This window comes from Artemia franciscana, chromosome 4 (genome assembly GCF_032884065.1).
Source record: "Artemia franciscana chromosome 4, ASM3288406v1, whole genome shotgun sequence".
Lineage (NCBI taxonomy): Eukaryota > Metazoa > Arthropoda > Branchiopoda > Anostraca > Artemiidae > Artemia > Artemia franciscana.
In genome coordinates this window covers 21,864,605-21,889,948 of record NC_088866.1, presented here as the reverse complement: position 1 = coordinate 21,889,948, position 25,344 = coordinate 21,864,605, and the positions used below count along the sequence as shown (strand labels likewise).

General features: G+C 35.8%; 1 protein-coding gene across 1 annotated transcript in view; it reads left to right on the top strand.

Moving 5' to 3' along the window:
- LOC136026150 (myb-binding protein 1A-like) overlaps positions 1-25,344 on the top strand; it is a 91,792-nt gene that overhangs the window by 31,785 nt on the left and 34,663 nt on the right. The window contains exons 6-8 of the mRNA XM_065702453.1: positions 3,910-4,099; positions 17,015-17,153; positions 23,057-23,456. Of these exons, the coding sequence (XP_065558525.1) occupies positions 3,910-4,099; positions 17,015-17,153; positions 23,057-23,456 (729 nt within the window). The remainder of the gene's footprint in view (positions 1-3,909; positions 4,100-17,014; positions 17,154-23,056; positions 23,457-25,344) is intronic.

Genomic DNA, 25,344 nt, shown 5'->3' with positions numbered 1-25,344 from the left:
CTGAAAGAAAATATTTTATCCGTTTTTAAGCTCTATTATGTTTCAGCTGCAAATTGGAATAGGAACATAGTTATCAATGTTCTAAATTGTCAATAAAGTCGTCAATTTGTTTCTATCAAATGTGGGCTTACTCTATAGATCCATACAACAGCTAAGTTTTTCTTGGGGACACCAGCTGAAAGAAAATATTTTATCCGTTTTTAAGCTCTATTATGTTTCAGCTGCAAATTGGAATAGGAACATAGTTATCAATGTTCTAAATTGTCAAGAAACTCGTCAATTTGCTTCTATCAAATGTGGGCATACATTATAGATCCATACAACAGCTAAGTTTTTCTTGGGGACACCAGCTAAAAGAAAATATTTTATCCGTTTTTAAGCTGTATTATGTTTCAGCTGCAAATTGGAATAGGAACATAGTTATCAATGTTCTAAATTGTCAAGAAAGTCGTCAATTTGTTTCTATCAAATATGGGCATACATTATAGATCCATACAACAGCTAAGTTTTTCTTGGGGACACCAGCTGAAAGAAAATATTTTATCCGTTTTTAAGCTCTATTTTGTTTCATCTGCAAATTGGAATAGGAACATAGTTATCAATGTTCTAAATTGTCAAGAAAGTCGTCAATTTGTTTCTATCAAATGTGGGCTTACTCTATAGATCCATACAACAGCTAAATTTTTCTTGGGGACACCAACTGAAAGAAAATATTTTATCCGTTTTTAAGCTCTATTATGTTTCAGCTGCAAATTGGAATAGGAACATAGTTATCAATGTTCTAAATTGTCAAGAAAGTCGTCAGTTTGCTTCTGTCAAATGTGGGCTTACTCTATAGATCCATACAACAGCTAAATTTTTCTTGGGGACACCAGCTGAAAGAAAATATTTTATCCGTTTTTAAGCTCTATTATGTTTCAGCTGCAAATTGGAATAGGAACATAGTTATCAATGTTCTAAATTGTCAAGAAAGTCGTCAATTTGTTTCTATCAAATGTGGGCATACATTATAGATCCATACAACAGCTAAGTTTTTCTTGGGGACACCAGCTAAAAGAAAATATTTTATCCGTTTTTAAGCTGTATTATGTTTCAGCTGCAAATTGGAATAGGAACATAGTTATCAATGTTCTAAATTGTCAAGAAAGTCGTCAATTTGTTTCTATCAAATATGGGCATACATTATAGATCCATACAACAGCCAAGTTTTTCTTGGGGACACCAGCTGAAAGAAAATATTTTATCCGTTTTTAAGCTCTATTATGTTTCAGCTGCAAATTGGAATAGGAACATAGTTATCAATGTTTTAAATTGTCAAGAAAGTCGTCAGTTTGCTTCTGTCAAATGTGGGCTTACTCTATAGATCCATACAACAGCTAAATTTTTCTTGGGGACACCAGCTGAAAGAAAATATTTTATCCGTTTTTAAGCTCTATTATGTTTCAGCTGCAAATTGGAATAGGAACATAGTTATCAATGTTCTAAATTGTCAAGAAAGTCGTCAATTTGTTTCTGTCAAATGTGGGCATACATTATAGATCCATACAACAGCTAAGTTTTTCTTGGGGACACCAGCTGAAAGAAAATATTTTATCCGTTTTTAAGCTGTATTATGTTTCAGCTGCAAATTGGAATAGGAACATAGTTATCAATGTTCTAAATTGTCAAGAAAGTCGTCAATTTGTTTCTATCAAATGTGGGCATACATTATAGATCCATACAACAGCTAAGTTTTTCTTGGGGACACCAGCTGAAAGAAAATATTTTATCCGTTTTTAAGCTCTATTATGTTTCAGCTGCAAATTGGAATAGGAACATAGTTATCAATGTTCTAAATTGTCAAGAAAGTCGTCAGTTTGCTTCTGTCAAATGTGGGCTTACTCTATAGATCCATACAACAGCTAAATTTTTCTTGGGGACACCAGCTGAAAGAAAATATTTTGTCCGTTTTTAAGCTCTATTATGTTTCAGCTGCAAATTGGAATAGGAACATAGTTATCAATGTTCTAAATTGTCAAGAAAGTCGTCAGTTTGCTTCTGTCAAATGTGGGCTTACTCTATAGATCCATACAACAGCTAAATTTTTCTTGGGGACACCAGCTGAAAGAAAATATTTTATCCGTTTGTAAGCTCTATTATGTTTCAGCTGCAAATTGGAATAGGAACATAGTTATCAATGTTCTAAATTGTCAAGAAAGTCGTCAGTTTGCTTCTGTCAAATGCGGGCTTACTCTATAGATCCATACAACAGCTAAATTTTTCTTGGGGACACCAGCTGAAAGAAAATATTTTATCCGTTTTTAAGCTCTATTATGTTTCAGCTGCAAATTGGAATAGGAGCATAGTTATCAATGTTCTAAATTGTCAAGAAAGTCGTCAGTTTGCTTCTATCAAATGTGGGCTTACTCTATAGATCCATACAACAGCTAAATTTTTCTTGGGGACACCGGCTGAAAGAAAATATTTTATCCGTTTTTAAGCTCTATTATGTTTCAGCTGCAAATTGGAATAGGAACATAGTTATCAATGTTCTAAATTGTCAAGAAAGTCGTCAGTTTGCTTCTATCAAATGTGGGCTTACTCTATAGATCCATACAACAGCTAAATTTTTCTTGGGGACACCAGCTGAAAGAAAATATTTTATCCGTTTTTAAGCTCTATTATGTTTCAGCTGCAAATTGGAGTAGGAACATAGTTATCAATGTTCTAAATTGTCAAGAAAGTTGTCAATTTGTTTCTATCAAATGTGGGCTTACTCTATAGATCCATACAACAGCTAAATTTTTCTTGGGGACACCAGCTGAAAGAAAATATTTTATCCGTTTTTAAGCTCTATTATGTTTCAGCGGCAAATTGGAATAGGAACATAGTTATCAATGTTCTAAATTGTCAAGAAAGTCGTCAGTTTGCTTCTATCAAATGTGGGCTTACTCTATAGATCCATACAACAGCTAAATTTTTCTTGGGGACACCAGCTGAAAGAAAATATTTTATCCGTTTTTAAGCTCTATTATGTTTCAGCTGCAAATTGGAGTAGGAACATAGTTATCAATGTTCTAAATTGTCAAGAAAGTCGTCAATTTGTTTCTATCAAATGTGGGCTTACTCTATAGATCCATACAACAGCTAAATTTTTCTTGGGGACACCAGCTGAAAGAAAATATTTTATCCGTTTTTAAGCTCTATTATGTTTCAGCTGCAAATTGGAATAGGAACATAGTTATCAATGTTCTAAATTGTCAAGAAAGTCGTCAATTTGTTTCTATCAAATGTGGGCATACATTATAGATCCATACAACAGCTAAGTTTTTCTTGGGGACACCAGCTGAAAGAAAATATTTTATCCGTTTTTAAGCTCTATTATGTTTCAGCTGCAAATTGGAATAGGAACATAGTTATCAATGTTCTAAATTGTCAAGAAAGTCGTCAATTTGTTTCTATCAAATGTGGGCTTACTCTATAGATCCATACAAAAGCTAAATTTTTCTTGGGGACACCAGCTGAAAGAAAATATTTTATCCGTTTTTAAGCTCTATTATGTTTCAGCTGCAAATTGGAATAGGAACATAGTTATCAATGTTCTAAATTGTCAAGAAAGTCGTCAATTTGTTTCTATCAAATGTGGGCTTACTCTATAGATCCATACAACAGCTAAATTTTTCTTGGGGACACCTGCTGAAAGAAAATATTTTATCCGTTTTTAAGCTCTATTATGTTTCAGCTGCAAATTGGAATAGGAACATAGTTATCAATGTTCTAAATTGTCAAGAAAGTCGTCAATTTGCTTCTATCAAATATGGGCTTGCACTATAGATCCATACAACAGCTAAGTTTTCCTTGGGGACACCAGCTGAAAGAAAGTGTTTTATCTATTTTTAAGTTCTATTAAGGAGATTTATGTTATTGTAGCTGAGCGAGATTCTTTGTTCATCATCTTTGCTTGAATTGCTGACAAAGAAGACAAAAACAAATGAAAAACATCTGGAAAAAATAACAAGTGTCGTACGAGGAAAAATAGCCGATTCTGGGGAAGATATCCAATGGGCAGTATCGAAGAGTCTTATAAAAGCTGCAAAGGAAATGAGAATAGGAGCACAAGGTAATTTTTCTGAATATATTTCCTATTAAACGCATAATCAGATATTACAAAAACCAGGTACAGAAGTATAGAAAAGGCCTTTTTGTAATTAAATTAAAAAAACAAGTTTTTTGAAATGAAAGTAAGGAGCGACATTAAAACTTAAAACGAACAGAAATTACTCCGTCTATGAAAGAGGCTTTTCCTTTTCGACGCCCCGCTCTTTACGCTAAAGCTTTTTATTGTTTTAAAAAGTAGAGTTGCGAGAAAGAATCAAACTTTAGCGCAAGGAGCGGGGTGTCGAGGAGGAAAAGCCCCTTTCATATACGGAGTAATTTCTTCTCGTTTTAAGTTTTAATGTCGCTCCTTACTTTTATTTCAAAAAACTTGTTTTTTTAATTTAATTTCTGAAAGTTTTTGAATTAATGCATGTCTGATTTTGGCTCTCCGTACATAAATTATTAAAATGAAATTTGCATATTAATTCTTTTTTTGGCTAAATAGCTTTCTCTTAGTTTTGATCAGACGATTTTGAGAAATAAAGGGTGGGGATGGAGGCCTAGTTGCCCTCCAATTTTTCAGTTACTTAAAAAGGCAACTAGAACTTTTAATTTTTAACGAACGTTTTTATTAGTAAAAAATATACGTAACTTAAGAATTAACTTACGTAACAAACTTTTATAATCTTATATTTTTGATTATATATATGAGAGGGTTTGTCCCCTCGTTAATACCTCGCTCTTCACACTAAATCTTAAGTTCTGTCCCAATTCTTTAAGAATGACCCCTGAATCAGAAAGGCCATAGAATAAATAGTTGAAATTACTAAAAATAATTTAGCATAAAGAGCGAAGTATTTATCTCCCCCTAAATACCTCGCTCTTTATGCTAAATTATTTTTAGAACCCCTCATAGACTTAATAATCTCTGTTCGTTTTAAGTTTTAATGCTTCTCCTTACTTTCAATTGAAAAAACTTTTTCATGTTTATATTTTCATTGTTTTTTTTTAATAGTAATGTTAGAAAATCCTGCCCCTTTTCATTGAATTTCTCTTCCCCCGTGAAATATTCCTCCAAGGAAAGATCCTCCCATATAGCCTCCTCCCCTTAACCCCACACCCAAACCAAAAAAATCCCCCTGAAAACGTCGGTACACTCCCAATAACCATTACTGTATGTAAACATTGGTCAAAGTTTGTAACTTGCAGTCCCTCCCCCAGGGACTGCGGGGGGGGGGGGTAAGTCATTCTCAAAGACATAGTTATTATGGTTTTCGACTATGCGGAACAAAATGGCTATCACAAAATTTTGATCTGTTGACTTTGGGGAAAAAATGAGCATGGGAGGGGGCCTAGATGCCCTCCATTTTTTTGGTCACTTAAAAAGGGCACTAGAACTTTTCATTTCCGTTAGAATGAGCCCTCTTGCAAAACTCTAGGACCACTTGGTCGATACGATGACCCCTGGGGAAAAAAACAAACAAACAAACAAATAAACACGCAGCCGTGATTTGTCTTCTGGCAAAAAATACGAAATCCCACATTTTTGTAGATTGGACCTTGAAATTTTTTCTATAGGGCTGAATACGCTGAATGCGATGGTGTGATTTAAGATCCTATGACTTTTAGGTGGTGTTTCCCCCTATTTTCCAAAATAAGGCAAATTTTCTCAGGCTCGTAACTTTTGATGACAAAGACTAAATTTGATGATACTTATATATTTAAAATCAGCATAAAAATCCGATTCTCTTGATATATCTTTTATCATCAAAATTCCGTTTTTTTTGAAGTTTCGTTTACTATTGAGCCGGGTCGCTCCTTACTACAGTTCGTTACCACGAACTGTTTGAAAATCAAAACAAGGTAGGCCTACTAATCTGTACGTGCTTGTAATATATCTTCCATTTAAAAAAATCTGCTTTATATTGGATAACTCTAACCTCAATCTCAAATTATTTGACAATTTGAGTTTATACAACCCCTTTGATTGTAATATTAAAAAATTGTCCTTTATAACCCCTTTAAGCATTATTATTATTATTATTATTATATTATATTATATTATTATTATATTATATTATTATTATGTTATTATATTATTATTTGATAATAAAACAATGAGTTTTGTCCAAGTTTATTATGCTTCTTGTTAAAAGAAGAAGTTTCGTCCTCTGGTATAGAATTATGCGTATTAGATGCTTTTTGTTACTGTCTGAACATGAACTGTTTGCTGACAATTTTTCCAACAATTTCATATACGTTGTTCAGAAGAAAATTTTTGCTAACATTATTAGAGAATTTCTCTAACAAATCGAATTATTGTTAGGAGAATTTCCAGCGCAATATTCAAAAACTAGATAATGCAGCTAAGCAGGATGTCTAGTTTCTGTGATTTTAACATTGATAGAGAATTTAAGACTGTTAATATTTCTCAATAAAACCTAGGAAAAATTGGAGAGAAAACTTTATCCCGCGAATGGGAGACAAGAACTTTTTCGGCTATTGTGACTTGATCAATGTATTTGCCTATTTGTCTGCTGCCTCCAGCTCCTCCTGGCTCCACAAATATTTGCTGAAAATTTTAAGCCTTATTCCTAGAACTTGTGCTTTTTTTAGTTTCCCGCCTATTTATTACGTCGCTGTTGTTATTTGCAAACAGTTTTGCTAGCAATTCCGTTTCTGCTTTCCCAACAAAAACTAAGACGGTGGAAAAATTCCTTAGATATGGCCTTTTAAACAAATAACGATCGGAAATTGTCGTGAACGATAGACGTATCGATGCTTGTTAAACAGTCAGTAATTTATTGCTTATATAACTTTACATGAACTATTTCAAGATACTAATTTATAATACTTGCGGCTAAAACAAGAGATGAGTTTTGAGTATTTTCTATGGTATATTAAATTAAGAAAATAGACTGATGTTCCAAAATTTTCTGTTTATGTTTAAACTATGTTCAGGTTGTTCAAATAGCCTAAGGTATACCTTATAAGTTGACATCAACAGTGAGGGGTTTTGTAATTAAGTATTTGATTTTTATCTGCTTTTTGACAATGTGGATTTTGCCGGTGTAGATTTTCGGACGTGTGTGTGGAAGATAATTAAGGACATGTATTACAAAAAAAACAACAATAAAAGAAGTAATCCGTCTGTGAAAAAGTCTTGTAAAGACTCATCTATATCGTTGGTAATATAGATGTCCCTGGAATAGTTACTTCTGTAATATATTTTATGCTACAATTTCAAAATATTATTGTATCTTTCATAGGTAAAACGTTGATTGTAGCTTTTGTATCTGATAAATAGCCTAATCTAGTAAGTCTGATATTCGCCGAAATATCTAACAGAAATACAACAAAATTATATTATAAAAGTCTGCTATGTTAAACGAGATGTTTCAAACGAGCTCCTACTAAACGTATTTATTAGTTAAGTAGATTTTTGACGGTTTTGTCAGTGTTTGTGATAGTTAGTTAGTTATATAATAGTTAGATATCGTATAGTTAGAATCAGAACCTGTTTTAGAATCTCTGAAAAAAACTAAAAAAAAATCTCTGGCGCAAAGAGAGGGGTATTGAAAGGGGTCAGCTCCCTCTCCCCATATACGGAATGATTTCTGTTTGTTTTAAGTTTTAATGTTGCTCCTTACTTTCAGTAGAAAAAACTTTTTGTTTTTAAATATAATTGATTGTGTTGCACAAATTTGTGGAGTTACCTGACTGTTACGAACTGCATAAATAAAAGGCTTTCAATAGGGTTTGGATATCTCACAGAAATTCCAAAGGATGTGTAAATCCCTCTTTGCTCCATCAATTTTTAGAGATGAAGAGACTGCTACATGAATTATTCTGGTGCTAAGTTTCAACATAAGGGCCATTTTTAACTTCACATTGAGTGATTTCGTGTTCTTTTGCTCTTTCTGCAAGCGAGATAAATTTATTGCCATACCAACTATAACATCACCAATGTGAATAGGACTTGCTTTTCGCCTTTATTTTGCAAAAGCTATGAAATAGACAAGTTCGCACCTTTTTATGGCACTTGGTATTAACCAAGTGACATATAGCAGTCGCCAATTCTGTCGGTCTGTCTGTCTGTCGGTCTGTCCCGGTTTTGCTACTTTAGGCACTTCCAGGTAAGCTAGGACGATGAAATTTGGCAAGCGTATCAGGGACCGCACCAGATTAAATTAGAAATAGTCGTTTTCCCGATTTGACCATCTGGGGGGGAGTGGGGGCCCGGTTAATTCGCAAAAAAATAGAAAAAATGAAGTATTTTTAACTTATCAGCGGGTATTTGGATCTTAATGAAATTTCATGTTTGGAATGATATTGTGTCTTAGAGCTCTTATTTTAAATCCCGACCGGATCTGATGACATTGGGGGGAGTCGGAGGGGGAAAACCTAAAGTCCCGGTTTTGCTACTTTAGGCACTTCCAGGTAAGCTAGGACGATGAAATTTGGCAAGCGTATCAGGGACCGGACCAGATTAAATTAGAAATAGTCGTTTTCCCGATTTGACCATCTGGGGGGGGAGTAGGGGCCGGTTAATTCGGAAAAATAGAAAAAATGAAGTATTTTTAACTTGTGAGCGGGTGATTGGATCTTAATGAAATTTGATGTTTGGAATGATATTGTGTCTCAGAGCTCTTATTTTAAATCCCGACTGGGTCTGATGACATTGGGGGGAGTTGGAGGGGGGAAACCTAAAATCTTGGAAAACACTTAGAGTAGAGGGATCGGGATGAAACTTGATGGGAAAAATAAGCGCAAGTCCTAGATACATGATTGACATAATCGGAACTTATTTGTTCTCTTTGGGGTAGTTGGGGGGGGGAGTAAGTCTTAAAAATTAGAAAAATGAGGTATTTTCAACTTGCGAACGGGTGATCGGATCTCAATGAAATTTGATGTTTAGAAGGATATCGTGTCTTAGAGCTCTTATTTTAAATCCCGACCAGATCTTGTGATGGGGGTGGGGAGTTGGGAGGGGGAACCTAAAACTTGGAAAACACTTAGAGTGGAGGGATCGGGATGAAACATGGTGGGAAAAATAAACACAAGTCCTAGATAGATGATTGACATAAACGGAACGGATCCGCTCTCTTTTGGGTAGTTGGGGGGGGGGGGTTAATTCTGAAAAATTAGAAAAAATGAGGTATTTTTAACTTACGAACGGGTGATTGGATCTCCATGAAATTTGATTTTTAGAAGGATATCGTGGCTCAAAGCTCTTATTTTAAATCCTGACCGGATCTGGTGACATTGGGGGAAGTTTGGGGTGGGGAGACCTAAAATGATGGGAAACGCTTAGATTGGAGGGATTGGGATGAAACTTGGTTGGAAAAATAAGCAAAAGTCTTGCATACGTAATTTACATAATTGGAACGGATCCGCTCAATTGCGGGGGGGGGGGGGGTAATTCTGAAAAATAAGAAAAATAACGTATTTTTAACTTACGAAGGAGTGATCGGATCTTCATGAAACTTCATATTTAGAAGGACCTCGTAACTCTGATATCTTATTTTAAATCTCAACTGGATCAAACGTAATTGGGGGGGGGGCAGTTGGGGGGACCGGAAATCTTAGAAAATACTTAAAGCGGTGAGATCAGGATGAAACTGGATGGGAAGAAACCTGTCTAAGATACGTGACTGACATAACTGGACCGGATCTGCTCTCTTTGGTGGAATTGGGAGGGGGGAGGTAATTTTGAAAATTGAGGTATTTGTAACTTACGAAAGGGTGACCAGATCTTAATGAAATTTGATATTTAGAAGGACCTTGTGCTATAAAGTTTAACTTTAGGTTCTGACCTTCTCACAAGTGCCAAATGAGCTCTTGGCTCTTGGCTCTTCCGACCTCGTACCATATGAGCTCTCGGCTCTTCCGACCTCGTCCAAATGAGCTCTTGGCTCTTCCGACCTCGTACCATATGAGCTCTCGGCTCTTCCGACCTCGTCACAAGTGCCATATGAGCTCTTAGCTCTTGTTTATTTTAAATTGTTATTGCTGAATGTGTACCCCCTAAAAGCTACTGTCTAAAATCGATATGTGTGAATTCTGAATGACTTCGCTGAAAACGAGAAATATCTTAAGCAGTATTATTTTTTTTTAGTTAAAGTATTTCAAAAAAAAATACTAGTCAAACTTAATAAAAAAAAAACTATTTTCTCCATATTTACTTGTCAGTGACAATTAATTCCATTTTCTTATTTTAATATAACTCTGCTTTTCAAAAATTTTGTCTCTTTTTAAGTCCAATCCTTCCAAACGTCTAGAAAACCACAGATTAGGAAAAACTTTCAGACCCACCAATTGGTATGCTTTTGATTTCGATTAGCTACTCTTTGCTAGTTTATCTTGCTCTTTTTCGAACATCCGACAAATTTTGTTTTCGTCATTGATTTTATTTTTAGGTTTAACAGGTGATAAGGTGATTTTTTAAGGCCAAACCCTTATTGAACGTTTTGCCTTTGAAGATGTTTTTCGCCCTGATATTTACCTTTCCAATGGCGTCAAGTTGGTGGCAAATATGGAGGACGTTGCCACTCCTTAAGTTTTTTGCTCCTCTTTCCCCTCTTAGATTTTGAAAAATAATTTGTTCGGTATTTTCATTCAAAATAAAAAATAAAAAAACTACTTTTTCACTCCTTGATTTTGTACATTTTTGTGCCCTTCCCTAAATTCTTGTGAATTGAGGCCACTACTAAGGGGCCCAACCTAGGCACCAAAAAACTGACTAAGAGTTCTACAAAAAAAACTCGCTTCTTTTAAGTATCTGACCTTCTATCTCTTGTGACTCATTGTCTGTATAATTTACAATATTTGCGTTCTTTGTACACTTATTTAACATACTTTAACAGAAATAAAAGATCAGAGCATTTAATTGGAACTAATTCATTCGATATAATTTTGTTTTGGAGATATGCCCATGTCATCATTGTTGTCACATGTCTGGTAAGAGCTGTAAAAATAATCTTTTTTTTTTAAACGTTTGGTTTCATCCGGTCTTGGCTGCTCAATTGCTATAAGTCTGGGACCAGCGTATTTCAATTCTTTTTTGTTGTTTGCTTCTCTTCTGCACGGTGACACATATGAATTAGAAACTGATTTTGTCTGTTTTATTATTGTCTACGATTGATTTTTCCATTGAACTGCCTTTTTTGTGTCATCATCTATTTTCTCATTTTATTCATTTAAAGTGTTGGCCCCGGCACCTTTTTACCATCCTATGGAGGCGCTTTTTCTGAGCAAGGCTTAGTACCTCGCCTCCAGCAACTATCTGATGATGAGTCTGGGACGGTATTTATCCGTCTTTGTTTTTCTGTGGTTTCATTTTGTCCTTCCTGACTCATTTCGTTGTTTTCAAATGGCTTACAGAACGGATAGATTATTTGAATTACCTTTACTCTATGCCTATCTACCTTAGTTCTGCCCTAGGATGGATGATAGACTATCATCAAAAAATGAAACCAATCATTTTTATACCACTCTGAAAAAGTTATGCCAGTTTTGTCTCTCATGGAGACTATCTGTCATGGCTTTACTCTAATAAATCATGGCTTTGATCTCAAGTCTTCCACCAAGTTCCTCTAATTCGGCCTATTATCAACAAGTACAATTAATCATTTTTATACAACTCTGAAAAATTTATCCCAGCTTTGCCTCTCCCAAAGACCATCTGTCTTTGGTTTACTCTAATTAGCCATGGCTTGGCTTTTAGGTCAAGTCATAGACCTGATCAAAGAACTGAGTTGAGTTTTACCGAGAAGCTTGCTTCTTTCAGGTATCTGACATCTGACCTTCTTACTCTTATGAGTTTCGCTGTTTCTACTACTCACTATTTTTATGATTTACCACATTGGGTTCTTTATACTTTTATCAAACACATTTAAACAGAAACAAAAGAACATAAAATTGAATTGGAACTAATTTACCCGAAAGAATCAACTCTGGAGATATGCCCCTGTCATCAACGCCGTCGCTGGTTTGGTGGAGTTTTTGAAAATATTCTTTTTTAAAACCTTCGGTTCCATCCGGCCCTCTTGGCTGCCTAATTATCATAACCCTGGGACCAGTATGTGGCTCTTTCTTTTTGTAGTTTGCACTTTTCCTGCACGGTGGCACATACAGGGTGTTTTTTCACGATTAGAAAAGGTTTGGAAGAATAGGAAGATAAGTCTGCAAACCAAGATTAGAATATTGAAAGGTACAGTGATGACAGTGGTCTAATGTGGCTCTGAAGCATGGGCACTCCGAAAAGCGGATGAAGATTTACTAGATGTTTTCCAGAGGAATTGCATACAGATTGTTCTGGGTTCCCGGCTGACTGATCGTATTTCAAACAGTAGGCTGTACGAAAAGTGTGCCTTAATCCCGTTTTCTAGGGCTATAACGAAAGAAAGGTTGAGATGACCAGGGCACGTTCTGCGGGTGAAGGATGAAATATTGCCGAAGATTGTCCTTTTCGGCCAACCGTCTAGAGCTAAACGGAAAGCAGGTCATTCTCCTTTGGTGTGGGAGGATCTCATAAAGAAAGATTTAAAGGAAATGGTAACTTATCGGGAGGATGTAAAGAGGGGGACTTTGAATAAATTGGGATGGAGGAGGACAGTGCGTAGCTGTGTTGGCCTCAGGCGGCTTGGTGCTGGGATGAGTTTTTGGTAGTAGTAATATTAGTAGTAATCTTTCATATCTAAAGAAACTAGAAAAACTTTAACTAGAAACTAGAAACTAGAAAAACTATAAGTGCTTTTGGGCTTACAACCCTAGCACACATATAAATAAAAACAATACGAAAAACGAGAGGGAAAAAAAGGAAAAGAAAAGAAAAAGAAAAAATATTGAATTACCCTGTATTTCAATCAATTCGGGATTACAGTTCAAAAAAGACAAAACAAAAAGAAACTAAAACCACTTAATCAGTATCGCCTAAAACAAAACCACCATCTTGGCTCCACTTGAGGTCTGCTCAACTCTAAAAAAACAATAGATATTTAGGTAAAATAGCTTTAATTTCCGCCGGAATTCACGAAAACTATCCATAATTCAAAAAGTCGTTGGTAAACAATTCCATGCATGGGGTCCTAGATGCTGAATAGAAAACTGAGATTTACGGGGAACTGTTAACATTGTTGGAGAATTTCTCTAACAAGTCGAATCATTGTTGGAAAATTACAAGCGTAATGTTCAAAAACCAGATAACGTAGCAAAGCAGGATTTCTGGTTTCTGTGCTTTTAACATTGTAGAGAGTTTAAGAATGTTAATACGTCTTAACAGAACCTTGGAAAAATTGGAGACAAGAACTTTCTCGGCTAATCTGATTTGATCAATATATTTGCTTCTTCTTTTTTTTTCTGCCTCAGTTCCTCTTGGCTCCACATATATTCTTTGAAAATTTTAAGCCTCATTCCAAAACTTGTTTTTTTTGTAGTTTCCCGCCCAATTATTATGTTGCTGCTTTTGTTTGCCAACAGTTTTTGTTAGCTAGCAACTCCGTTTTTGCCGTCAGGAGACGGTGGAAAAAACCTCAGATGTGATCTTTTAAACAAATAACGATCGGAAATTGTCGTATGAACGATAGCCGTATCTATACTTGTTGGACAGTCAGTAATTACAAATTACTGCTTATGTTACTTTGCATAAACTATTTCAAGATAGTAATTTGTTATAATTACCGCTATAACAAGAGATGAGGTGTGTGTATATTCTAGGGCGTATCGAATAGAGAAAATAGACTGATGTTATAAAATTTCTCATGTGTCATTTTGTCATTTTTTATTTCCTCAATGAAATTAAATATCAGTCAGCGTCAAAGGATGACTCGGTGAATATAGTTTACTGTAGTCTTCCCCATTTTTTTAAACCTCACCTTTGCTCGCACCTGCTATGTTGCTACTTACTTTCCGCTGAAAAAAAAAGTTTTTTTTAATGTTATTTTTTAAGGAATGGGAAAGGGAGATGCTAAATTTATTTTGAGCTTAAGGAAGAAGATATACGTATTAACTCAATAAATGATATCTTTGACATGGATATCCCACTTTAAATTAGAAGAAATTGTGACGCAAAGTAGTTAAAAGGAGGATATTGAAATTTCAGGAAGGATAGTACAGACAACCATTTCAATTACGAGGTCAGTGGGATCTAGTGGGCTTTCTCGCTCCCAACAAGCAGCGTTCTCTCCGGGTCGGCAGAAAATCCTATTACAATCATTGAGCCCTTGTATCCTACTCGTGATATTGTGAACCTTGAGTATAGTGAAAAATCTGAACTTGAACCAGTTTCCATAGCCATTCCTGAGGTTTTAGCGGAAGTGGTTAAGGTCAATAAAACGCAAGCCAGCAGTAACCTGCCTTCCATAGGCTCGGCTTTATTCGAATCGTTGCAGACCCCTGACCACTCTAGGTGTATCACTTGTGACATACCAACTGAGGAAGACCGTCCTTCAAATACTGTTCTTGTAAAAGATGACATCACGGTGTGTGTGCTGCAATAGAGGCAGACCTTGTACTGGCTTTGCAGAAACTGTCCGATCGGTATTTTTCATTCTGGGGTATTGCCTGCTACCAAGGTCCCTGCCACTTACCTGAACAGCTGAATCAAAGTACCCAAACCTTGTCCTATTAAAGGTGAACTGAGGTGAACCACATTCCAAAGGAACAAATCAAAGAGCCCTCATTTTGTCGTGTCCGCCTCCGTATACCAAAAGGACAAATCAAAGACCTCTTAGTCTGCCGTTTTTATTTTGGGGAATTAAGCACAGATTTCTACTGGGTAAAATGTGACAACCATCAATGTATATTAGTACTAAAAAAAAGCTTTGGCAAAAGTTCTCCTGTGGTCTTTACTTTGAGATTGAATGTCCAAAACTACACTTACCGGCAAAATGTTGCCCACACAGTGCAAGGAAAATCAACCCAAAGTGGTCAAAAAAGGGTTATCAGAAACAAGATATCAGAACAGCAGATCTTTTACTGAGGATTACATCACCCCCTAATGCAGCTGAAACTCGCGTCTCCGACCAAGAACATCATATATCGTATAGCTCCCCCTCTCCCCTGCTGTAGACCGTGGCTACCGACACCCCCCCCCCCAGTAAGTTTACAAATACTCGTTGAATCGCTAAGGTGACAACCCCAGTAAGGTGACAACTCGTTGAATCGATGGTCTAATACAGTCCTTCCTGAATTCCTACCGCTCTACCCCAACAACCACAAATCAAGCCATTTTCATTAATAACTCCCAACCCTATGCAATCAACAAAAAGAGTACCTTCAACAAGTGAAACAACTTGCTACATTTCTTAACTACTACTTCAACTATATCACTATTCAGCTAAAATGGATGTTCCACGACACCTAACTTTTATGTCTTACGATAGAGGACCGTAATCCCACCATGTAAAAGTACTCCCTTTCCAAAATCCTACTTGCAAACGTCCACTTTCTTGGGAATAAAACTTAGGAACTGAAATCACACTCATGCAAAATCACATCGACATGGCTTGCTTGTGCGAAACTTGGTTCTCGCCTGACACATGCACGGTAGGTTCTGGGCACGACGTGTATCTACTCCCAAGATTGAATAAGAATGAGGTCATCTGTCATTCATGGAGGCGGAATTGGTTTTCTGTGTAAGTCTCCAATAGCCTACCAAGTTCTAAATATACCTCTCCCTAGGAAACTAGAGCTCGAAATTCTTTGGCTTTTGGACTAGATCATGATACCTACCAAAAAAGTATCGTCGATCAGCTTTTGTATAGTCTACCACCCACCAAGAGCATCTTTCTGAAAAACTGACTTGTAATCTACTTAGAGCATTCGGTTGACTATACAAAATTGTGATTCCTTTATGCTAGCATTCAAATCCAGGGTGATCTTAATTAAGACACGGAGTGAAATACCTGACCTCATCTTCACCAATGTTGAAGAATTCCATAACCGCCCTACATTCTCCCCACTAATGGTATGATTAACAGTCTTACTGTAATACGGAAGCCCAGCAGAATATCCCATGACAGAACCCAGTCAATGGTTCAGGACCACCCATATACTCAGGAACAACTTCAGATGAACTGCGAGTGTGTCGCTAAGGGAAACTGGTCGTCAGTCCTTGCTTTGAAAACGGCAACAATTGCAAGAGATCACTGCTTAATTTTCCATGAATACAATGTAATTTTTCCCAGAAAGACAACCCTTATCAAGTCACAAAAGAAGCCTATGGATCAAAAATGACATTAAGGATATTTTTAAATCACAAAATGAACTCTATAAATCGGGGTATCATTATAGGGTATTTTTCTTTATTAAGGTATGTCCATTAACAAATAAAAAGATAATCACTTACATTTTTTTTAATTAATGCCGCTGATTGCTATGAATGAGTAAATACAACCTAAAATATATTTTAAAACAAAGAAACACTTCATATTTAAAAAATCAAAATTTCCGTAACAAAAAAAAAATTATAGATCGGTTTATCGTCGGTGGATACTTTCTATTAAGAGTGAACTTTTGAATTATGAGAAAAATATAGTGGCTTTAAGGTTTTGTAAAGTATTTTATTATAGACTGTTATTTTGAATAATTTAACTTTGTTAAGTTTTTTTGTTAGTAGTTTTAGATAGAGATCGAATTCACCTTTTCCCACCATCTTTTCCATTATCTTTATTAACAATTAAATGCTCCCCAGGTAAGTAAGGTTATCCACTCGATTGATTTTCTAGTTATATATCATCCCCCCTTCGTCCTCTTTTGTTCCTGGTCATAAGCAAGATAGTCTTCTTAATGTTGAAACGAATTTCAATCACATTTGGCACATTTCCACCACGAATGGCACCATTGCGGCACGTGTGGCGTAAGCCACTTGGTGCATATTATTTTGCGAAGTTGGTAAAAAGGCCGAATTCAGGTAATGATGTTTTTTTAATTTCAGCATTTGGGATGCTCCAGTCCTTGCTTCCGTCACTGAAAGAAGAAGTAGCAAAGAAGACATGTGTGTATCTCAGGAAAATCGTTACTGATATTGAAAACTCACCAAAGGATAGAATCCTTGCCTTGAACTACCTTGTCAAGTAACTAGTCCTATTTTTATTCATATTAATCTAAAAACAAAATTCCACAAAACAAGTTTTTCAAAGAAAAGTAAAGAGCTCCGTTAAGCCAAAAATGAGCAGAAATAAATTCAAATAATTACCTTAAATGCAAAACTGCCGTCAATCATTTATTGTAATTTCTGTTCCAAAACGAACAGAAATTACAATAAATAATAGAGGAGAAAAGAGCTTGAAAAGAGCAAATATCAACAAGTAGGGCTGACAACCCCATGCCTTCTCAAGACTAGAACATAATTTGCACTTTACTAAAAAAAAACAAGAGTATTATCAGTTTAATATTCATATACTGATATTTATTATTTTTAGTTTTGATAATTTTTATTTATTAAGACAAAAAAAGTGGAAATATTTAAAATCTGTTTTGTTTTCATTGCTTGTGTATTTTGTTTCCATTCTGTATTTTGTTTTTATTTTTTCATGTTCTGATTTTCATTATAATTAGATTTGGAAAGGGTATTTATTAGGGAATTGAATAGTATATCTATATATATAAAAATAAGTTGTCTGTGTGTGTGTGTTTGTGTCGAGTGACGTCATGTTTGTGTGTCGACTGACGTCATGTTTGTTGATTGACGAAATTACACACCGGGACATCGGGACACAAATGACAACCGGGACACCGGGACATAGGGAAGATAAATTACGACCGGGACACTCAAAGAGAAAGCGACCGGGACACAAGGAATGTTCGATTAGCAATCACCATCAACAAAGCACCGGGACACAGGGAATATAAATGACGACCGGGACACTCAAAAAGAAATTACAGACCGGGACACCGGAACACAAATGACGACCGGGACACAGGGAATATAAATGACGACCGCGACACTCGAAGAGAAATTACAGATGGGACACCGGGACACAAATGACGACCGGGACACAGGGAAACAACAACAACGGGGACGCCGGTGGGCACAGGGGGATATATAAATGACGACAGGGACACAGGGAATGTTCGATTAGCAATCACCATCAACAAAGCTCAAGGGCAATCATTAGAATAATGAGGTATAGATCTGAATACAGATTTTTTTTCCCATGGACAATTATATGTTGCATGTTCAAGAGTCGGTAAACCTGACAATCTATTTATATGCACAGACAATGGGTCAACCAAGAATGTTGTACATTCGCAAGTTTTACGTAGTTAAATATATATATATATATATATATATATATATATATATATATATATATATATATATATATATATATATATATATATATATATATTCACAGGTGGGACACAGGGACACAACTACAATGGCGCGTAACTAATATGGCGCGTAACGACTTGCGCGCTCGGGGGGGGGGGGGCTTGGGGGGTGCGAAGCGCCCCCACCAACTAGGTGTTGGGGTGGCGCTTCGCGCCACCCCAGCTAGTATCTATATATATAAAAATAAGTTGTGTGTGTGTGTGTCGAGTGACGTCATGTTTGTATGTCGACTGACGTCATGTTTGTCAACTGATGAAATTACATACCGGGACACAAATGACGACCGGGACACAGGGAGCATAAATGACGACCGGAACCTCAAAGAGAAATTACAGACTGGGACACCCGGACACAAATATATATATATATAAAAATATATAAATATATAAAAATAAGTTGTGTGTGTGTGTGTCGAGTGACGTCATGTTTGTATGTCGACTGACGTCATTATAAGGATTGAGCTGTAAGCGTCATGAAGTTGTTTGTCGACTGACGTCATGTTTGTCAACTGATGAAACTACATACCGGGACACAAATGACGACCGGGACACAGGGAGTATAAATGACCACCGGGAACCTCAAAGAGAAATTACAGATTGGGACACCCGGACACAAATCACGAACGGGACACAGGGACACAACTACAACGGGGACGCCGGGGGCACAGGCGGGATATATAAATGACGACCGGGACAATGGGATTGTTCGAATAGAAATTACAGACCGGGACACCGGGACACAAATGACGACCGGGACACAGGGAATATAAATGACGACCGGGACACACAAAGAGAAATTACAAACTGGGACACTGGGACACAAATGACGACCGGGACACAGGGAATATATATGACGACCGGGACACAGGGATATATCATTAGAATAATGAGTATATATCTGAATACGGATTGTTTTTCCCATGGACAATTATATGTTGCATGTTCAAGAGTCATTAAACCTGACAATCTATTTATATGCAACATATATATATTTCTATCTCTATTCACAGGTGGGACACAGGGACAAAGCTAATATGGCGCGTAACTAATATGGCGCGTAACGATTTACGCGCGCTTGGGGCAATGTTGAAACAAATTCATTAATGTCTAATTAAAAACAAAACTAAAAATATAACCAGAATATAAGAATGACAAGAATAAGGGCCGATGTTTTTTTTTTTTTTTTTTTTTTTTTTTTTTACCGTGTTCTGACTCCTAATTAATGCTTTTACTTGAAAATTTGCATTTTCTGTAAGATAGCCCTTAGCCAATCTACGTTGTTAGTTCTAAAAATACAGCATTCACTTACTAGGGCTTTGTCACTTTTCCTTAAAACATCTTTGTTTTCAATGTGTTTAATGGTAAGAAAATTTAGGCCCAGTCTGTATAAGTGAGATTGCCTCTTAAAAACTTTACCAATAATTTTCGAACAATGTCAGTGTATTCTATTATGATTCATAATTTTTGCATGGATTGGCGTCAAGTCATAAAAATATAGGAGAAGGAGCAAAATTTCGTTTTTGAAACCTAGTTTTTTTCTGTATTTTTCTTTTTTAATAAAAATTTCGAAATAATGAAATGTCAAAAAAGTTGTTTTCAAAATCTAAGGGGGGTGAATAACAGATGATTCCTAACAGATATTTACTCTCCCTATTGGTATGTACATATCCATATTTTTCTTGTAAATGTCAAGCCAATTGTTGTATTCTTCAAACATATATTTTCTTCATTTTCATTTTCTTCTTCTGTGGGTTTTATTGTTGCCATTTTCTATTGGCATTAATAACAGATCGTTACAATTGGTCTAATTTGTTTGTTTGTTTTTCGTTTTTTTTTTCTTGTTTTTTTCTACTGATTGGCTTTGAACTCGTGGGTGATTTTTTTCCAAAGATCTTATTGAAGAAAATTCGCCTAGCCTTAAGGTGAAAAGAAGGCCTTGGAACTTTTATTTTATTTTATGCTTTCTTCGTTTACTTCAGACCTATAATATACTGTTACTTTTTTTCTAGTTAAAAAAGTATTTGGTTTCTAGTTAAAAACAGTTGTATTCTAACGATTTTATATTTGCTAGCAAGAATTGCCCGTCAATATCTGGTAGCGGTTTGAATCCGTCAAAAAAAAATTGTCTGTTCGGTTTTTTTTTTCAATTATTTTTGTAGTTTTCCAAGTCCAGAAACGTTAATATCAGTTCCAGAAGTGTTTGTAATCATCATGAACGTTAAGAGAAAAAAGAAGCGGTACTCAAAAATACTAAGGAATCCTACAATAAAAGATCGTCGAACAATGTCATCTAGATCCCATATAGATATACATGCTGAACAAATTAGCTTAAGTATATCCATGTTTAACAGAAACTTGAGTCTATTGCATTCAGTTCCAACGAATTACAAGTTGTGTAGTAATTCATCGGTCTCAATTTAGGTTTCCATAAAATTTGCATCTCTGTTAAAAGTTGATTTTTTTTTCTAATCTATAAGTTTAGCATCAGTATAATCAGTTTTTTTTTAATTATCTACTGATTTTATTGGGGAACAGGCAAAGAGTAGGGGTATATGGTACAAGATGTATAATATCAGTTTGGTTATCGGTTTGGGTTCTAGCTCCCCATATTCTTTAGACACAGAAGATGTCAGTTTTATTATTTTCTGCTCCACCTTCTGGTTAATATTAGCAAAAAAGGTGGGAAGTGTAAGTGGAAGGACAGTGAAGTAAAATGAAATATCAGAATTTTTCTTTCCTCTTATTGTTCCTTAACTCGTAGACGGATCCCTTGACTTCAGAGACAAATCCTATGTTATATTGCAGCTAGGATAATTCGTATGGTATTAATCCATGCAAACAAACGGAAATTATACTGGGTATCCAAAAAAAAGCTGCTTATCTCTTGCTAATGACACTTTTATGCTACGAAAGTTTTTTGGGGTTTTGGAAGCATTTAAAGTGTTGTGGTCCTTGGGTTTTGGCGAGCAATGAAAATGTCCATTTTGACAATTTTAGAAAAGCCGTATTCCATATTCTTTGGGTTTTGGGGAATAACTAAAGAGTATTCAGTCGCCTTTTTCAACAAAAAGAACCCTATAAATTTCAAGTAGTAGCCAAATCAAGAGACTAACAAATGGCATTCTTGATTGATCTCGCTATGTCCTATTCAAAATGAGATTTTACAAATACCGAGATTTATCTTGTGTTAATTTTAGCTAATCAAATTTCTTTTATAGGATTTTCTGATTGAAAGTGTTCTCAATCATTCTTCTCAAAATCATTCTGCTCAAAAATTCTTAAAAATTTTGATTGGCTCAGATTAGGTCTAGGTAAATCTCGGTATTAGTAAAATCTCTTATCTTAGTAAAAAGCTGCTTATGTTTAAAATTAAATTAAATTAAATTGTTACATTTTGACTATTTTTATTCATTCCCAATTTTAAATTTTGAAATCAGGCCAAATTTTCTGCTAATTTTTAATCTCAAGATCTTGTGAATTGTCATTCCCGTTTTATTGTTACTACAGGGTGACCGAAAGTCACTGACCCTTTTTATTTTTCAATATCTTTTTTATTTCTTATTCTGTTAATATTTTTATTTTTTTTCTGATCCTGGAAATTAATTATGGAGAAATTCAGTGCCGTACAACGTACGGTATACGTAAGTGATAGAAAATTTCCATCGCCTTGACTTTATGATACTAAAATTTCATGCGTATAACTGTTAAAATAAAAAAAAATATATCTGGAATTGAAATGGGTCGGTGACTTTTGGCCCACCCTGTATGTCTAGTATCGCTTTTATTGAAATTTTAGCATGAAAGAGGTTGCCGTATTAAAGTAAGCAGTAAATTTGAAAGCTGTCGTATTTTAAGCATTGAACTTAGTGATCAACGTTTAGTGTCTACAAGATCTTCAGTGACATTTGTTATGGCTTTATGTTATGGATTTAGGTGTAAAAAATACTGCTAATGGATATACCTGTGCGTATGTAACTTCTTTCTCTGTTAAAAAGTGTATCAAGGGCTAAAATTTGCCTGTTGGACGTGCGATACGTCTGTCATAAGTACATGTAATCGTGGTTGCATTAGGTGAGCGTTTTTTTAATCATTCCGTTTTCTAGAACAATTATAAATGTTTGAATCTTAGATTTTGGTGATGAAAGTGATTACTTTTCCTAATGAAGTAACTTCTACTTAATTACGTGGAGTTATGTCAGACATGCTATTTCATATGTTGTTCAGCTTATTTCCCTATCTTGCCTGTCTTTATTCTATTTTTAAGTAGTGAAAAGTTCTAAGAGAGAACATGGTGATTTTAGGTTGTATTAGATCTTTTCGGATGGGGGGGGGGGTTGTTTAGCAGTGGAAAATATAATTTCAGCTACCTTTTTTTGTAATTAAATGATCGAAAAATGTCAGTTGCAAGTAACATTTTACATTCTGGGAGGCGACCTTCCAAGGTGTGTTCCCTTCTACTGAAATGTTGGCTGCTTTCTTCTATGATCCTACCTGTAGTAATTGAGCATCTGTACCGACGACGGAAAGTTATAATCGCCTAGGACAGTTTTTCAACAATCCTGAATAGCATCTTTTTGAATTGCGTCATTTTTGACAAATCAGCTGGGATGCATGTTTAACCTAATTGCCTTTTTCTTTCCAGATTCATGCGCTCTCCCTCTCTAAGACCCAACACTGAACTCGTTAAAGCTACCGTTAAAAAGCTGGTGGGGATCGGGTATACTTCTGCTGCTGAAGGCTCCAAAGAACTTTCCAAGGCTGTTCGCGAGCAGATTATCAAAATATTGGAGCCACCTTCCTCTAAAGTACTCCAGTGGTGTGATGTTGTTTCAGACGCAATTAATTTGATTGCTAATATTTTGCCTGAAGATTTTTTTAAATCTGCCAAGGCCAAAAAAGATTGGGAGAATATTGTGGCAACGCTGAATGAGTTGGTGGCTGTTGAAGAGAAAGACTCTTGTCAAATCATTTTTGTATTGGTTTATGCAAATGTGGCTTTAGTGTTGCTAGAGGATGCAGAGGTTGTTGATGAAATTATTGAGGTATTTTCTTTTTTTACTACTCTTTGCTATAGAAAAAATCCGGTATTTTCTTAATCGGTAAATCTTAATTTCGGTAAATCCGGTACAGCTTACTTCTCTCTATCGTCACATCAGTTACTTCTCACGGCAGCTATGAAAACTCCCATCGCTTGGTGGAAAAATCAAATTTTGTTCAGAAGGCGAAAAAAATATTTGTTTGTACGGTGCTTTTGATTAAATAAGCTATGTTCTGTTGTTTAGACAAGGAATGATAATGTCATGATTTTTTAATGCTTAAGGAAGACATTGAATAAATGGGCACGTTCAAAGAGTCATTGTTAGTAAAATCAACTATGAGATGTAATTGAGCAGCTGTGATAAGATATGTATGATGCTTTCTTGTTTCATGTCCTGTTTTCTGCCTCTTTCTTATTTTAGGCATTAAGAAAAACTGTTTTAAAAAGATAAAAGAAGTCGGATGTGAATACAAAAGTACAAATGCTTAGAGAAATGTAAACTATAGTAACTTAGATTACTAAAACTCAAGAAATATCTTAACTTAATTATTACAACCTAATTACTTAATTTGGTTTACTTAACTGAATTACCAAACTGAAAAATAGTAAGTACCAGAAATTGTGATTAACAGCACTCTGAATATTTGATAGCTGGCAGGAGTTGCAGCAACTGCTTAGCATAAACGTCGATAACGCTTGTCAAATTTAAGTCACTGCTTTCTGGCGTCTGCCATTCTCTATAAAAACATCCTAGCGCACTCTCAAAGTAGACTCCAAAATACCTGGGAGCAGCGGAACCGATCTTGCCATCTACTGAAGACATGGTCTAGCCTATCCCCAACCACCCCACAGAGAGGGCAAGCAAACTTACCTTCTGAGCCATTCCCATCATAGAAATGTTCAGTATACCTTACGCTGTGGTAGGTATTTTGCTCCTGCCTGCTATCAACACTTAAGGACTCCCCAAAATAGATTCAGTCTCAAATGAAACTCCCCTACATGTACATCTTTTGCCTGACTGTAGAAACTTAGGCTACTATATTTCGCCAGACCAGTTAGCCAAACCTGAGTCTCTGTCCTGAACGGTGTAATACATACTTACCGAAGAAATCTTTAAGTTTGCCTAGAGGACTCTGACCGTCATTCCATGCCAACGAAAAATTAATATTATCCAGCAGGACTTTGACCTGTTGTGGTTAAGCTGCCTTTTTAGTAGACCTTAACATCTCTGTGTAGGCTGCCTTTGCCAGACGATTATCATTCAAACGTATTTTCTGTAGTAAAAATTTTATCAATTACATTGCCCTCATACGGTGCAGATCTGGTAGGCCCAGATAAATTTTAAGGACCAAACTATTAGAATTATTTTGGAAGCTTTTGACTCTTAAATAAACTGCAAAGATTCTAGTTGCTTCACCATAGCTGTCTCCTTCCAACTTGCAACCTTAATAGGCCACTGGAAAGACTTTAGTCGTAAAGGAATATTTGTGCCTCTTCTTGTTCCCGTTCGTGTCGAAGTAGAGAACAAGCAGGCGCCTTACCTTGTAAAGTCGTCGATTTAATATGTTCGGTCCACTTCCCATTTGCTGCAACCATGAACCCTAAATATTTATGCTTAAGGGTTATTTTTATTGACCCCTAATTATAGGTAAATGAATAATCCTACGGTAGAAGATGACAATCACTGTCTTTGCTGCGTTCAGCTTCAACTTTTTGGATTCTAGGTAAACTTCAGTTCTTCACGAGAGTTTTGAGCTCTTCAACTGATTTGGCCACTAAAGCCGTGTCGTCAACAAAGAGTAAACAAGAAAACTGGGTATCTACTAGTGATATAACTGGAAAAGGGGTAAAGGATACGGCACTATACCCTTAAAGTCCATACCGGTGGTGCT